At 46.7% G+C, this 16,669-nt stretch overlaps 1 protein-coding gene across 1 annotated transcript; it reads left to right on the plus strand.

The window, feature by feature from the left end:
• Positions 1–434: 434 nt before the first annotated feature.
• Positions 435–11,702, plus strand: LOC115135682 (uncharacterized). Its single transcript, XM_029670602.2, has 2 exons — positions 435–743; positions 9,971–11,702. The coding sequence occupies exons 1-2, from the start codon at positions 447–449 to the stop codon at positions 10,484–10,486; spliced, it is 813 nt and encodes a 270-aa protein (XP_029526462.2). The 5' UTR covers positions 435–446; the 3' UTR covers positions 10,487–11,702.
• Positions 11,703–16,669: the final 4,967 nt, after the last annotated feature.

Raw genomic sequence — 16,669 nt, forward strand, 5'->3', positions numbered from 1 at the left:
GGCATTTATGCTTGGTCAAGTTCCTGGTCATGCTGTTCGCCCTAAAGTTCCCCCTAAATTGCTAGATTAATGGTAGAAATGGGATAGTCTCTCAGGCTGATATTTGTTACTGTGTCCCTGGCTGCTTTGGGGATTGTGCGCAGGCCACTTCTAGATAGATGGTAAAGTGTGGAATGGAGTCCTTGTAAGTTAGGGTACAATTGCTATATTCTATTATTCCCCCACCAGTTACAGTAAATTCACATAAGTTCACATAAGACTATGCTGATTGGATAATAGAGAACAAGCCAACACGTGTTCTTGTCATTCACTCCACAAAAAATGGTTGGATCCCTCTATCACATTATTTACTCACTTTGCATATCTGGGCTTTGGCATTTAAATTCTAACTGCACACCTTACCTTGTCTTTCATTTCACTCTCCTGCAGTCATGCTGGTAAGAGCCATGCAATTATCGCCAGGCTGTTTGGTGTTGGCGTTCGCCCTGTTCCATAGTGCACCTCAAGCCACTGTGGTCGAGGACTTCAACCATGTAGAGCGATGCAAGAACTCCTTATATATGGGAACCCCACCACGGGGAATCATTAATGAACTGAAGAAGATCTGTCAGCGCTATGCCGACAAGCCACACTTTGTGACCTTGTACGACCCCCAGAAACGCATCCCTGTCTACTCAGCCTACTCCTTCAAGAAGACAGAGGGAGAACGGCGTGTGGACCACTCCTGGATGTATGAAACACAGGTCGGTCAAACTGTTTATTGCTGTTTTTGTAAGTCTCAAATCAAATCAAATTTATTTATATAGCCCTTCGTACATCAGCTGATATCTCAAAGTGCTGTACAGAAACCCAGCCTAAAACCCCAAACAGCAAGCAATGCAGGTGTAGAAGCATAGTGGCTAGGAAAAACTCCCTAGAAAGGCCAAAACCTAGGAAGAAACCTAGAGAGGAACCAGGCTATGAGGGGTGGCCAGTCCTCTTCTGGCTGTGCCGGGTGGAGATTATAACAGAACATGGCCAAGATGTTCAAATGTTCATAAATGACCAGCATGTCAAATAATAATAATCACAGTAGTTGTGGAGGGTGCAGCAATCAGCATCTCAGGAGTAAATGTCAGTTGGCTTTTCATATCCGATCATTAAGAGTATCTCTACCACTCCTGCTGTCTCTAGAGATTTGAAAACAGCAGATCTGGGACAGGTAGCACGTCCGGTGAACAGGTCAGGATTCTGAAACTGAAGCAGCAGCACGGCCAGGTGGACTGGGGACAGCAAGGAGTCATCAGGCCAGGTAGTCCTGAGGCATGGTCTTAGGGCTCAGGTCCTTCGAGAGAGAGAAAGAAAGAGAGAATTAGAGAGAACATACTTAAATTCACACAAGACACCGAATAAGACAGAAGAAGTACTCCAGATATAACAAACTGACCCTAGCCCCCCGACACATAAACTACTGCAGCATAAATACTGGAGGCTGAGACAGGAGAGGTCAGGAGACACTGTGGCCCCAACCGATGATATCCCCGGACAGGGCCAAACAGGAAGGATATAACCCCATCCACTTGCCAAAGCACAGCCCCCACACCACTAGAGGGATATCTTCAACCACCAACTTACCATCCTGAGACAAGGCCGAGTATAGCCCACAAAGATCTCCGCCACGGCACAACCCAAGGGGGGGGCGCCAACCCAGACAGGAAGATCACATCAGTGACTTAACCCACTCAAGTGACGCATCCCTCCTAGGGACGGCATGAAAGAGCACTAGTAAGCCAGTGACTCAGCCCCTGTAATAGGGTTAGAGGCAGAGAATCCCAGTGGAAAGAGGGGAACCGGCCAGGCAGAGACAGCAAGGGCGGTTCGTTGCTCCGAGCCTTTCCGTTCACCTTCACACTCCTGGGCCAGACTACACTCAATCATATGACCCACTGAAGAGATGAGTCTTCAGTAAAGACTTAAAGGTTGAGACCGAGTTTGCGTCTCTGACATGGGTAGGCAGACCGTTCCATAAAAATGGAGCTCTATAGGAGAAAGCCCTGCCTCCAGCTGTTTGCTTAGAAATTCTAGAGACAATTAGGAGGCCTGCGTCTTGTGACCGTAGGGTACGTGTAGGTATGTACGGCAGGACCAAATCAGAGAGATAGGTAGGAGCAAGCCCATGTAATGCTTTGTAGGTTAGCAGTAAAACCTTGAAATCAGCCCTTGCTTTGACAGGAAGCCAGTGTAGAGAGGCTAGCACTGGAGTAATATGATCAAATTTTTGGGTTGTAGACAGGATTCTCGCAGCCATATTTAGCACCAACTGAAGTTTATTTAGTGCTTTATCTGGGTAGCCGGAAAGTAGAGCATTGCAGTAGTCTAACCTAGAAGTGACAAAAGCATGGATGAATTTTTCTGCATAATTTTTGGACAGAAAGTTTCTGATTTTTGCAATGTTACGTAGATGGAAAAAAAAGCTGTCCTTGAAATGGTCTTGATATGTTCTTCAAAAGAGAGATCAGGGTCCAGAGTAACGCTGAGGTCCTTCACAGTTTTATTTGAGACGACTGTACAACCATTAAGATTAATTGTCAGATTCAACAGAATATCTCTTTGTTTCTTGGGACCTAGAACAAGCGTCTCTGTTTTGTCCGAGTTTAAAACTAGAAAGTTTGCAGCCATCCACTTCCTTATGTCTGAAACACATGCTTCTAGCAAGGGCAATTTTGGGGCTTCACCATGTTTCATTGAAATGTACAGCTGTGTGTCATCCGCATAGCAGTGAAAGTTAACATTATGTTTTCGAATAACATCCCCAAGAGGTAAAATATATAGTGAAAACAATAGTGGTCCTAAAACGGAACCTTGAGGAACACCGAAATTTACAGTTGATTTGTCAGAGGACAAACCATTCACAGAGACAAACTGATATCTTTCCGACAGATAAGATCTAAACCAGGCCAGAACTTATCCGTGTAGACCAATTTGGGTTTCCAATCTCTCCAAAAGAATGCGGTGATCGATGGTATCAAAAGCAGCACTAAGGTCTAGGAGAACAAGGACACATGCAGAGCCTCGGTCCGATGCCATTAAATTGTCATTCACCACCTTCACAAGTGCTGTCTCAGTGCTATGATGGGGTCTAAAACCAGACTGAAGCATTTCGTATACATTGTTTGTCTTCAGGAAGGCAGTGAGTTGCTGCGCAACAGCCTTTTCTAAAAATGTTGAGAGGAATGGAAGATTCGATATAGGCCGATAGTTTTTTATATTTTCTGGGTCAAGGTTTGGCTTTTTCAAGAGAGGCTTTATTACTGCCACTTTTAGTGAGTTTGGTACACATCCGGTGGATAGAGAGCCGTTTATTATGTTCAACATAGGAGGGCCAAGCACAGGAAGCAGCTCTTTCAATAGTTTAGTTGGAATAGCGTCCAGTATGCAGCTTGAAGGTTTAGAGGCCATGATTATTTTCATCATTGTGTCAAGAGATATAGTACTAAAACACTTGAGTGTCTCTCTTGATCCTAGGTCCTGGGAGAGTTGTGCAGACTCAGGACAACTGAGCTTTGAAGGAATACGCAGATTTAAAGAGGAGTCCGTAATTTGCTTTCTAATAATCATAATCTTTTCCTCAATGAAGTTCATGAATTTATCACTGCTAAAGTGAAAGTCATCCTCTCTTGGGGAATGCTGCTTTTTAGTTAGCTTTGCGACAGTATCAAAAAGGAATTTCGGATTGTTCTTATTTTCCTCAATTAAGTTAGAAAAATAGGATGATCGAGCAGCAGTAAGGGCTCTTCGGTACTGCACGGTACTGTCTTTCCAAGCTAGTCGGAAGACTTCCAGTTTGGTGTGGCGCCATTTCCGTTCCAATTTTTTCAGAGCTCGGTTATTTTCTGTGTACCAGGGAGCTAGTTTCTTATGAGAAATGTTTTTAGTTTTTAGGGGTGCAACTGCATCTAGGGTATTGTGCAAGGTTAAATTGAGTTCCTCAGTTAGGTGGTTAACTGATTTTTGTCCTCTGGCGTCCTTGGGTAGACAGAGGGAATCTGGAAGGACATCAAGGAATCTTTGTGTTGTCTGTGAATTTATAGCACGACTTTTGATGTTCCTTGGTTGGGGTCTGAGCAGATTATTTGTTGCAATTGCAAACGTAATAAAATAGTGGTCCGATAGTCCAGGATTATGAGGAAAAACATTAAGATCCACAACATTTATTCCATGGGACAAAACTAGGTCCAGCGTATGACTGTGACAGTGAGTGGGTCCAGAGACATGTTGGACAAAACCCACTGAGTTGATGATGGCTCCGAAAGCCTTTTGGAGTGGGTCTGTGGACTTTTCCATGTGAATATTAAAGTCACCAAAGATTAGAATATTATCTGCTATGACTACAAGGTCCGATAGGAATTCAGGGAACTCAGTGAGGAACACTGTATATGGCCCAGGAGGCCTGTAAACAGTAGCTATAAAAAGTGATTGAGTAGGCTGCATAGATTTCATGACTAGAAGCTCAAAAGACGGAAACGTCTTTTTTTTTTGTAAATTGAAATTTTCTATCGTAAATGTTAGCAACACCTCCGCCTTTGCGGGATGCACGGGGGATATGGTCACTAGTGTAGCCAGGAGGTGAGGCCTCATTTAACACAGTAAATTCATCAGGCTTAAGCCATGTTTCAGTCAGGCCAATCACATCAAGATTATGATCAGTGATTAGTTCATTGACTATAATTGCCTTTGAAGTAAGGGATCTAACATTAAGTAGCCCTATTTTGAGATGTGAGGTATCATGATCTCTTTCAATAATGACAGGAATGGAGGTGGTCTTTATCCTAGTGAGATTGCTAAGGCAAACACCGCCATGTTTAGTTTTGCTCAACCTAGGTTGAGGCACAGACACGGTCTCAATGCTGACTACACTGACTGTGCTAGTGGCAGACTCCACTATGCTGGCAGGCTGGCTAACAGCCTGCTGCCTGGCCTGCACCCTATTTCATTGTGGAGCTAGAGGAGTTAGAGCCCTGTCTATGTTGGTAGATAAGATGAGAGCACCCCTCCAGCTAGGATGGAGTCCGTCACTCCTCAGCAGGTCAGGCTTGGTCCTGTTTGTGGGTGAGTCCCAGAAAGAGGGCCAATTATCTACAAATTCTATCTTTTGGGAGGGGCAGAAAACAGTTTTCAACCAGCGATTGAGTTGTGAGACTCTGCTGTAGAGCTCATCACTCCCCCTAACTGGGAGGGGGCCAGAGACAATTACTCGATGCCGACACATCTTTCTAGCTGATTTACACGCAGAAGCTATGTTGCGCTTGGTGATCTCTGACTGTTTCATCCTAACATCGTTGGTGCCGACGTGGATAACAATATCTCTATACTCTCTACACTCGCCAGTTTTAGCTTTAGCCAGCACCATCTTCAGATTAGCCTTAACGTCGGTAGCTCTGCCCCCTGGTAAACAGTGTATGATCGCTGGATGATTCGTTTTAAGTCTAATACTGCAGGTAATGGAGTCGCCAATGACTAGAGTTTTCAATTTATCAGAGCTAATGGTGGGAAGCTTCGGCGTCTCAGACCCCGTAACGAGAGGAGTAGAGACCAGAGAAGACTCGGCCTCTGACTCCGACTCGCTGCTTAATGGGGAAAACCAGTTGGAAGTTTCTGCGGCTGAATGAGCGACACCGGTTGAGCGTTCCTACAGCATTTCCTTCCAGAAACCGTGAGAAAGTTGTCCGGCTGCGGGGACTGTGTCAGGGGATTTATACTACTATCTGTACTTACTGGTGGCACAGACGCTGTTTCATCCTTTCCTACACTGAAATTGCTCTTGCCTAACGATTGCGTCTGAAGCTGGGCTTGTAGCACAGCTATCCTCGCCGTAAGGCGAGTACAGCGACTGCAATTAGAAGGCATCATGTTAATGTTACTACTTAGCTTCGGCTGTTGGAGGTCCTGACGAATCGTGTCCAGATAAAGCGTCCGGAGTGAAAAAGTTGAGGAAAAAAAAAATATATATATATATATATATATATATATATATATATAAACGGTAATTAAAAAGTAAAAAACGTAAAGTTCTCAGGTAGCAAAAAACCTTATGTTTTTCCTATCGGAAAATGTTTGTAATTTCAAGTCCCTATTCTGCAGAGACCGGAGTTGAGCTGTTATACCGGTTAAATGTTTGATAGAAGCCTTCCCTGAACACTGTAGCTTTTTTCCCTTTGTATCAGAACTCAGGATAAGACGCAGATGCAGACAGATTGGAAACAAGGTCTGTGGGACATAGGTTTAATCCTAAGCAGACGAAAAGTGGGTACGGGGCAACAGAAGACAAACATCAGAAGGGCTAAGAATCTTGGAGATGGGGAAAGGGCCGATAAAACGGGGGGAAAGTTTGCGGGACTTCACCCGGAGGGGCAGGTCCTAAGTGGACAGCCATACCCTCTGCCTGAGACGATAACGGGGAGACGAGGTCCGGTGGCAGTCAGTCTGTAGTCAATACCTGGAGATGGTCTTGAGAAGAGCCGACCAGGCTCTCTTCCAGATATGCAACAGCGGCGAACGAACATCTGGGCCGAGGGCATGCTGACCTCTTGCTCCGGGAAGAGCGGGGGCTGATATACCAGGGAACACACAAAAGGCGTGTGACCAGCGGCTGAGCAGGGGAGGGTGTTGCGGGCGTACTCTACCCACATGAGTTGCTGGCTCCAGGTGGTGGGGTTGGCAGAGACAAGGCAGCGAAGAGTCATCTCCAGGTCCTGATTGGCTCGCTCCGACTGGCCATTAGACCCGGAGGACAGGCTGGCCTTCCAGAACCGGAACGAGAACAGAGGATCCTGGTCGGAGACCATGTCCACTGGAAGTCCATGGATCCGGAAGACGTGCTGCACCATGAGCTGGGCCGTCTCCTTGGCTGAGGGTAGCTTGGGAGGAGGAATGGAATGGGTGGCTTTGGAAAACCAGTCCACCATGGTAAGGATAACAGTGTTGCCATCAGACAGGGGGAGACCCGTGATGAAGGCCAGGGATATACGTGACCAGGGACGTTGAGGGACAAGAAGTAGTTGCAGGAGGTCAGCCGGTGCTTGCTGAGGAGTCTTATTCTGGTTACACACGGTGCAGGCTGCGACGAACACAGATACGTCAGGAACCAAAGTGGGCTATCAAAAACATTGTTGTACAAAAGCCTGGGTCTGAATGAGCCCATTCCAGGGCAGAGTCCAGGACAAACATCCAGTTAGCCGTGCACCCCCCCCCGGGGCTATAGAGGCATGTCAGTGCGTCCGGCTTCACATTCTTGGAACTCGGGCGGTAGGAGATGGTGAAGTTGAAATGGGTGAATAAGAGGGCCCATCGTGTTTGCCTGGAGTTCAGGCGCTTGGCGGTGCGGAGATATTCTAGGTTCTTGTGATCTGTCCACACCATGAATGGGTGTTCCGCCCCCTCTAACCAGTGCCTCCACTCCTTCAATGACATATTCACTGCAAGTAGCTCATGGTTACCCACGTCGTAATTCCTTTCCATGATGTTGAGACAATGGGAGAGGACAGGACAGACCCCACTTCGACATCTGAAGCGTCGACCTCCACCACAAACCGCCAGGACGGATCCGGGTGGATTAGGATAGGGGCAGTAGTGAATTTATCTTGAGGTCCAAGAACACCTGGTCTGCAACTGGAGACCACTTAAACAGGACCTTGGGAGAGGTGAGTGCTGAAAGGGGGGGATCCAGGGTTCTGTAGCCCCGGATTAACCGGCGGTAGAAATGGACGAACCCCAGGAAGCGTTGCAGCTGCTCTCAGGAGTGTGGGTTGCGGCCAATCCACCACCGCTCTCACCTTTCCAGGATCCATCTGTATGTTGCCTGCAGCTATGATGTATCCAAGGAAGGAGATGGTGGAGCGATGGAATTCGCATTTCTCCACTTTGACGAACAGCTGGTTCTCCAGAAGATGCTGGAGGACTTGTCTGACATGGAGGACATGTTCTTGAAACGAGTGGGAAAAAACGAAAATGTAATTAAAGTAGATGAACACGAACCGGTTCAACATGTCACGGAGAACGTTGTTAATCAGGGCCTGGAACACAGCAGAAGCATTGGTCAGTCCGAATGGCATCACTAGGTATTCATAGTGTCCGTTAGCCGTGTTAAAGGCGGTCTTCCACTTGTCCCCTTCCCGTATCCATACCAGATGGTAGGCCTTCTGGAGGTCCAACTTGGAGAAGATGGTAGCACCCCTGGAAAGGCTCAAAAGTCGAGGCAGTGATTGGAAGCGGGTATCAGTTTTTAACCGTGATGTCATTCAGGCCCCGGCAGTCGATATACGAGTGGCAGAGTCAGAAGGACGGATACCCCCTACAGCCAGGGAGTCCTCAATATACCTCTCCTTCGCCTTGGTCTCTTACCTGACAGGTAATAAAGCCGCCCCCGAGGCGGTGTAGTGGCTAGGAGAAGGTCGATGGTGCAGTCATAGGGCCCATGAGGAGGAAGTGCGGTGGCACGGGTTTTGCTGAAAACCTCCCGGAGGTCCTGGTATTCGGCAGAAACGGCGGAGAGGTCCAAAATGCCCAGTCGATCAGAGGATTATGCCTCTGGATCCAGGAAAATCCCAAAACCACGGGTGCATGAGGGGATTTAATGGGCAGGAACTGCATAGACTCACTGTGATTAACCGACACTCTCAGGTTAATTGGGAAACATCGTGTGGGTGACTCTGCCAATAGAGCGCCCATCCAGCGCTCTGACGTCCATAGGAATAGAGAGGGGTTGTGTGGGTATTCCCAGCTCCGACACCAGGGTAGCGTTCATAAAGCTCTCGTCAGCCCCAGAGTAAATTAACACCCGAAGAGATTTGGGCTGGTCACCCCACAACAGGATAGTATGGATTGGGGTACGAGAAATCGAAGATGGGAAACTCCCCATACGGCTCACCAGCGTACTCGTTCCTACTTGATAAGCCTGGGCTTTAAATGGGCAGGTAGATAAGACATGTCCCATAGCTCCACAATACAGACAGGTCTGGGTGTTTAGTCTGCATAAGCACTCAGCAGGAGACAATCTAGCCCTGCCCAGTTGCAAGGGCTCTGGAGGAGATGACTTGACAGCCCTCGCTGACTTCCGAGAGAACTCAGGTGACATCTGATCCACTCGGAAATGTGGACGTTTGGGGATTTCCAGGATTCCTCGGAGGCGAGGTGGAAATCGAGGATGAGCGTCGGCAACAGGGAACAGACTCCCTCTCCCTCCTACATTCTCGTAGCTGCACATCGATCCGGATGGTCAAGGCTATGAGGGAGTCGAGGTCCAGGGGCAGCTCCCGGGCTGCGAGCTCGTCTTTAATCACCTCCAATAATCCGTGAAGGAATGTGTCGAACAGGGCTTCCGGGTTCCAGGCACTCTCAGCCGCCAACGTGCAAAAATCCACTGCATAGTCTGCCACACTACGGGAATCCTGACGTAGTTGGAGCAGCTTACAGAGAATCTAACACTTTACGTACCTCTGCCCCGAATTCCTCCAGACTGAGACAAACTGTGGATTGTTGCTCCCACACTGCCGTAGCCCAGCCAAGAGCCCACACCTGGAGGGGGGGGTGGAGACGAGCACAAAGACAGGTGAAACAGATAAGGGTGTGACACTTTGGTCCAGCCTCATCAGTATTATCCATATAGTTATTTTGACACATTGCTTACATTTGTTCCATTTAATTGGATACTTCATCCAACATACCATAAACAAAATTCCAGTGTTGTGTATGTTTATAACTGTGTAGTATGGTGGAAGGTAGCCCAGTGGTTAAGAGCGTTGGGCCAGTAATCGAAAGATTGCTGGTTCAAATCCCTGAGCCCACTAGGTGAAAAATCTATCTGTGCCCTTGAACAAGGCACTTTGCTCTAATTGCTCATGTAAGTCGCTCTGGAGAAGAGCATTTGCTAAATGTAAATGTAGTGTCTACAATCTGTGAGCAATGCACTGATCCTCCTCCCCGCTCTCTCCAGCTGGCAGAGGTTGATGGGAATGGGAATATGCTACCCTCCCTTACCGCCTACCTGCACATGAAGTTTGAGGACAGCCAGGCAGTGCTGGACGACTACTCTGACGTAGTCCTGTATGAACGAGGACACCTGAACCCAGATCAGCACCAGTCTGACCCATATGACCGTGCTGCCACCTACACCCTGACCAACGTGGTCCCAGAGATCAGGGAGTTCAATATCGGGCTGTGGCGTGAGCACGAGGAGCGCATCTGCATCCGCGTTCGCCTCACCGCCTTCATCGTCACCGGGGTGACCACCACCGGTAACATGATCCGCCGGAACAACCTGGAGAACTTCCCGAAGACCCGGATGGACGTGGACCAGAATCTACTGCATCTCCCCCTCTCCTCTTCCTCTGTATCTCCACCGCACCATATAAGAGCTCCTCAACAACGCTCACACACGCCTACTCTGTGTGCACAAGGGTTTACAACTATCTCCATAGATCTACTATTATGTGCTTATTATAATGATTAAGCATGTATTTTTAACATAACAATTATATAGTACTTGTGATGCTTTGGCAAAGCTTTCATTATCGAAGCTCTGCTTTGCAAATTACTTCCCTTGTAGTGTAATTGTTCCTCCATTCTCTGTATTTGTAGCATTCTTTATTGATCTGCCCCTTTTATAAAACAGCTCAGTGACATTCAGACACAATGGTTCAGTGTGTCAGCCATTCATGGAGAGGTGTTATCGGCTCACATTTGGCAAAAGTGGCTGTAAAATGGATACCATCAAAGGTAGTTCTGAGCTGTAAAGGACGTCTTCTTTGACTAAAATACATTTGTTATTTGACTTCCAGGTGCCATGTTTTACTGTTTCAACCAGTCACACACAATGTTACAGTATGAAGCATAATAATTTAGGATCACAATTATGAAAACGGTGTAATTACAATTATTGATACATCCATAGACTGGGTGGTTGTTTAGAAACAAAACCAACGCGTGCTCAACTATGGGGCAAAGCAGATGGAGCTGGCTTAGACTGTTGACAACATGAAAACTATGTTATGTCTCCAAATTTTTTGGGGAAAACATAAATACATTTACACAATGAGCACTTGTTGTCTCTCAAATACATTGTTACTCCCTGACGAAGGCCATGCAGCTATGAGGATTCTGTGTTATGCACTATAACCCGTTACCATATATGTGATTGAATATTATCTGCTGTTGGCTTGTGTGGATGTATGTGTTATGCAACATAGCTGACTTGAAACATTGTTAACAGTTTCAGGGCCATGGGCCTTTCTCATGATGGAAAAATACAGAATGACATGAAGACAGGAACTGTGCAATGAGTTGGGGTGCACATTTAGAACATAGTGTTGCGAGAACAAACGGTCTTTTCTTAGATAACAGGAGCCAGGTGCCTGATAACTGTATATTCTACACAGCTACAACGACTGACCGCTGAAGCGCTTAGGGGGCTGGGACCAGCCTCTGCGCCAAAAATCAACGATAGGCTGGGTGAGTCTAAACCACGTCCAGTCTCTACTCTGTCAGGCCAGCTCGGAAGCAGGAACTACCTCTGTCAGAGTATATTTATAATATCTTTGTCAGGAACAAGTCCGTTCTCTGTTTGCCCTGCGAGGTGGGACAGAGAGCCCGTATATTTACCACTTATTGCTTAGCTAATAAAAAATACATAGCATACAATCGGTGACTCATTGTAATATTTATCCTGATACCAGATTCGAATTGACGCAACCCTAACAATTGGTGACCCCGGATGTGATCTGGTGAAGGACTTCGCTGGACATTGGCGTGCCAGCCAATTGGCCGTTACTGTCGTCGGACGGTGTCTCTCACAAAAAGACCGGACTACCAAAAAGGTAAGCAGACACCTATTGTGAAAAAACTAAAGTTCTGCATATTGGCATTATCCAAATGTATTTTGTGAGAATACCTGTTTGACGTAAGTTACCAAATTATAATTCCCTATACCTAGTATGAAAATATTATAACAATATAGACAAAACTGTGGTGAATGCAATTTTAATTGATCATCGCTATTTTGCAATGTGTAAATTTACTGTATGAGTGGATAGTCAGGGACTACATGAGACGAATGTGAATATATGAAAAATAGTCGGGGACTATAAAGTAAAAATAAATAAAGTAATATAAATAAATAAAGTAATATAAAGTACTTTGTGCATGGATGAAAACCCACCAAAACCACAGGGAGGTAGACTATACCCGGAACTCCCTAAAGCGCCACCACCCTATGATAGGCCACGAATAATGGCACCTGTACTGGATCTCTCAGCCACAGTAAACTACCACAAAAGACCAGATGATGGCAGCAGTGGACAAGAATGGTGCCTGGCGTCAGAGGGAAGGAAATAAGAAATACAGGCTCTGGTGGAAGCTGCCAGAGAGCTGAGCAGAGGAGTGGTTGAACTAAGTAAAGTACAGATGGAAGGAGGAAATATGAGCATAGACAGCAGGAGTGAAAGTGGATCCTCTGATAATGGAATCAGATGGACTGAGACAAGCCTAACAAATACCCAAGAGGAAGAAGAGGAGCGGAGGAGAGTATGGAATGAACTCCAAGACAAACTCAGAAAGGAGGAGGGAGCAGTGAAAATACTGGAACGGAACCTGAAAGACATGGAATGGATTGAAATAAGGCGTAAGGAACAGACTAAGCTGAATCAATGCACACCGACATCAGGGCCAGGTGTACATTTCATCACCCCGGGTTGGGCCCCCACATCTGAGCTTAACCAAAGATTCATCTGTGGTGGGATGTTTGCCATAAAGACTCCATTTGATCAATACCGCAATGGGATGTGGACTGCCATCAGGAGGAAATAGCCCCACTCAACCCAGGCCTCAGTTGATGAAATCATTGACCCTAGAAGAGGATGAAACTGTGCCGGTTTATATGAAAAAAGCCAGGATCCTGTGGAGACAGGCCTGGAATGCTGAGCCAGATAAGAATGAGATGAAACATATATTTCTGGAACAGTGCATGAAAGGGCTGCCGGACCAGGTGCGCACAGAGTGTGAAAAAGTGGTGGGGATCACTGCGAAGAATGTGATGGAATTCACTGAGATTGCTCAACACCATGTGGAGAGATGGAGAGGAGGAAAAAGGAAGGAAGAGGATGAAATAAAGCAACTACAGAAGAAAGTCTTGAAGAAGCAACTGGCAGAGGATAATCCAGCAAAACAGATGCCTCTAACCAGCACTCCTCAACCTGCACCACAACCTTCTAGAGCCAACACCAGTGACACTGTTACCTGCTGTGGTGCAGACTATGGCGGGATTGATGACACCTCAAAGGAACCACCTTCTACAGGATGGCCAAGCTACAATCAAGATCCAGACAGAGGGGCTAACCTCACCTGTTATAGATGTGGAGGCTATGGTCACTGGGCACGGAGTTGTGGGCAGTCATCGGGAGTAGTCCGGAGAAGAGGTAGGGGACCTTTTGGACCCCAAAGGGGAAGAGGCCAATAGGGGACACGCAGGAACTCAGAGAGCTGGCAGGGTCAGAGAGGGGGTTCACAAGGTCAACAATACCAACAACCACAATGGATTGCAGGTTGAGTTTATTTGGAGAAAGATTGAATGAGTTACATGAAACATCGAGTAAATGTAAAACTAATGATTGGAGGGAGTACAATTCAATTTTCCCAGAGACATGATATCTTATAGGGTACACTCACATATGGAATATTCAAGTTTTTATTTTCTGAGTTTAAATAGGTGAAATCATTTGAAAGGAATGTTTGCTGTGTCTGTCAGCGTAGTGTCCAGAGCATGGAGGCACTACCAGGAGACAGGCCAGTACATCAGGAGACGTGGAGGAGGCCGTAGGAGGGCAACAACCCAGCAGCAGGACCGCTACCTCCGCCTTTGTGCAAAGAGGAGCAGGAGGAGTACTGCCAGAGCCCTGCAAAATGACCTCCAGCAGGCCACAAATGTGCATGTGACTGCTCAAACGGTCAGAAACAGACTCCATGAGGGTAGTATGAGGGCCTGACGTCCACAGGTGGGGGTTGTGCTTACAGCCCAACACCGTGCAGGACGTTTGGCATTTGCCAGAGAACACCAAGATTGGCAAATTCGCCACTGGCGCCCTGTGCTCTTCACAGATGAAAGCAGGTTCACACTGAGCGCATGTGACAGACGTGACAGTCTGGAGACGCCGTGGAGTACGTTCTGCTGCCTGCAACATCCTCCAGCATGACCGGTTTGGCGGTGGGTCAGTCATGGTGTGGGGTGGCATTTCTTTGGGGGGGGCGCACAGCCCTCCATGTGCTCGCCAGAGGTAGCCTGACTGCCATTAGGTACCGATATGAGATCCTCAGACCCCTTGTGAGACCATATGCTGGTGCGGTTGGCCCTGGGTTTCTCCTAATGCAAGACAATGCTAGACCTCATGTGGCTGGAGTGTGTCAGCAGTTCCTGCAAGAGGAAGGCATTATTGCTATGGACTGGCCCGCCCGTTCCCCAGACCTGAATCCAATTGAGCACATCTGGGACATCATGTCTCGCTCCATCCACTAGCGCCACGTTGCACCACAGACTGTCCAGGAGTTGGCAGATGCTTTAGTCCAGGTCTGGGAGGAGATCCCTCAGGAGACCATCCGCCACCTCATCAGGAGCATGCCCAGGCATTGTAGGGAGGTCATACAGGCATGTGGAGGCCACACACACTACTGAGCCTCATTTTGACTTGTTTTAAGGATATTACATCAAAGTTGGATCAGCCTGTAGTGTGGTTTTCCACTTTAATTTTGAGTGTGACTCCAAATCCAGACCTCCATGGGTTGATACATTTGATTTCCATTGATAATTTTTGTGATTTTGTTGTCAGCACATTCAACTATGTAAAGAAAAAAAGTATTTAATAAGAATATTTCATTCATTCAGATCTAGGATGTGTTATTTTAGTGTTCCCTTTATTTTTTTGAACAGTGTAGTAAGAAACACTTCTTTGGAGGGATGGTATGACTTATGACCTCCATTGTAACCTTCCTTTGTGGTCTGATCAGCCTCATTGGAAAGACATTTGGATGGAGAATCTAGGGTCATTTGTAATACTGATATTAAGGTAATTTAATACAAAAAGGCAGTGAAATTTACATTATAGTGTCATCATATTTTCTCTGATGAATGTGGTGTGAAAATGAGTTTGGTTTTAACACCTGTGTATAGGAGGGTGCCAGTGTACCTGTGTAATGGGGGAGGGTGTCTGTATGGGGATTACATGATAACCAACTTGGGACAGTCTTGGGATTGGAGAAGAGGGTATCCTTATAGCATAGGGGATCCCACAAAGGTGGATAGGTTTTCCATGATATGGGGAAAACCTGGGAGCACTGTTGAACTCTGTAAAGGCGATGAAATCCTACGAACCATTAAGTCCATTAAGCTTTCTGATGCAGGAACCTATACACTCGGTCTGGAAAGGGATGGGGCAGACACGATGGGTGTGTTCCCTGTAAAGGTGCTGCCGAGGCCACAGCGGTCCCAGATGAACCAGAGCCAGACCCAGACACACTCCTCCACCACTCCAAGCCCAACCCTGCCTCCACCAACCAAATTACCAAACCCTATCCAGGTAATTAATGTTAAGGATATCACAGATAGCGACCAATTGGGTACTGAAATTGGATATGACGTTAGGGAAAATATGTGGTTGGCATACATGCGATATACTGCCAGACATTACAAAGGAAGGACTGTGTTATTTGTGGCCATACTAGGCCTGTATTGGCTACTCATCCATTTGCCTTGGGAAAGGGGGAAGGATGGAGGTGTATACTGGAAAGTTTTTACCATGTTAAACCCAACTCCACCCTTTGTAAGACTCTGTCTCTAGTGTTCCCGGAAGTCCCTCCTCAAAAGGCTCCATGGGGTGTTAAGGCGTACGGAGGTAACTACAGTTGCATCACTGATACAGGTAGGGGTTTTGACTATGGGTGGTTGCCTGCAGCAGATTGTAGTAATAACATAACCATTAATGCCACCGGGCCAGTGAAAGGCTTGAATCAAACTAAGGGTGTTGCTGATGTATGGTGGATGTGTGGCCCAAACAGGCATTTAACACCTGTCCTTAGAGGTAACTGGCAGGGTACGTGTGCTTTAGCCAGTCTGATAATACCACTAACCATTATCGAAGTTACAGCTAATCAGCTCCTGGGATCTACTAGAAAAGCACCTAATGATGTTCACCCGTACTCCAGATATAAGCGTGATACACCTTGGTCTGAGGAAACAGATAATATACATTTCAACCTACTAGGTGTGCCAGTAGGTGTTCCTCGGGAATTCCAGGTCCTAAATGGGAATTATGGTTTATGGAATCTACTACCAATTCTTGGCCCCGCTATTGTGGATGCCAAACAGACCTAATGGATAAATGATATATACTATAATCAACAATGTTTTGTTAATTACACCCACACAACTCTTACTGGTATGGCTGAGCAATTGGAGGCTACTACCAGGACCGTCAGGCAGAATAGATTGACTTTAGATATGATCCTGGCCAGTCAGGGAGTCGTTTGCAAAATGTTTGGTGAACAATGTTGTACATTTATACCTAATAATACCAGTCCTGATGGGAGTATATCAAAAGCATTGGTTGGGTTGGACGAGCTTTCGGCATAAATGAAGGGCGTGGCTGGGGTG

This window comes from Oncorhynchus nerka, linkage group LG10 (genome assembly GCF_034236695.1).
Source record: "Oncorhynchus nerka isolate Pitt River linkage group LG10, Oner_Uvic_2.0, whole genome shotgun sequence".
NCBI lineage: Eukaryota > Metazoa > Chordata > Actinopteri > Salmoniformes > Salmonidae > Oncorhynchus > Oncorhynchus nerka.

Excerpts from the sequence above, each read along its gene's own strand:
- LOC115135682 (XM_029670602.2), top strand. The coding sequence starts at position 447 with ATGCAATTATCGCCAGGCTGTTTGGTGTTGGCGTTCGCCCTGTTCCAT. Across the intron at positions 744-9,970 it reads CCTGGATGTATGAAACACAG|CTGGCAGAGGTTGATGGGAA; the intron begins GTCGGTCAAACT and ends CGCTCTCTCCAG.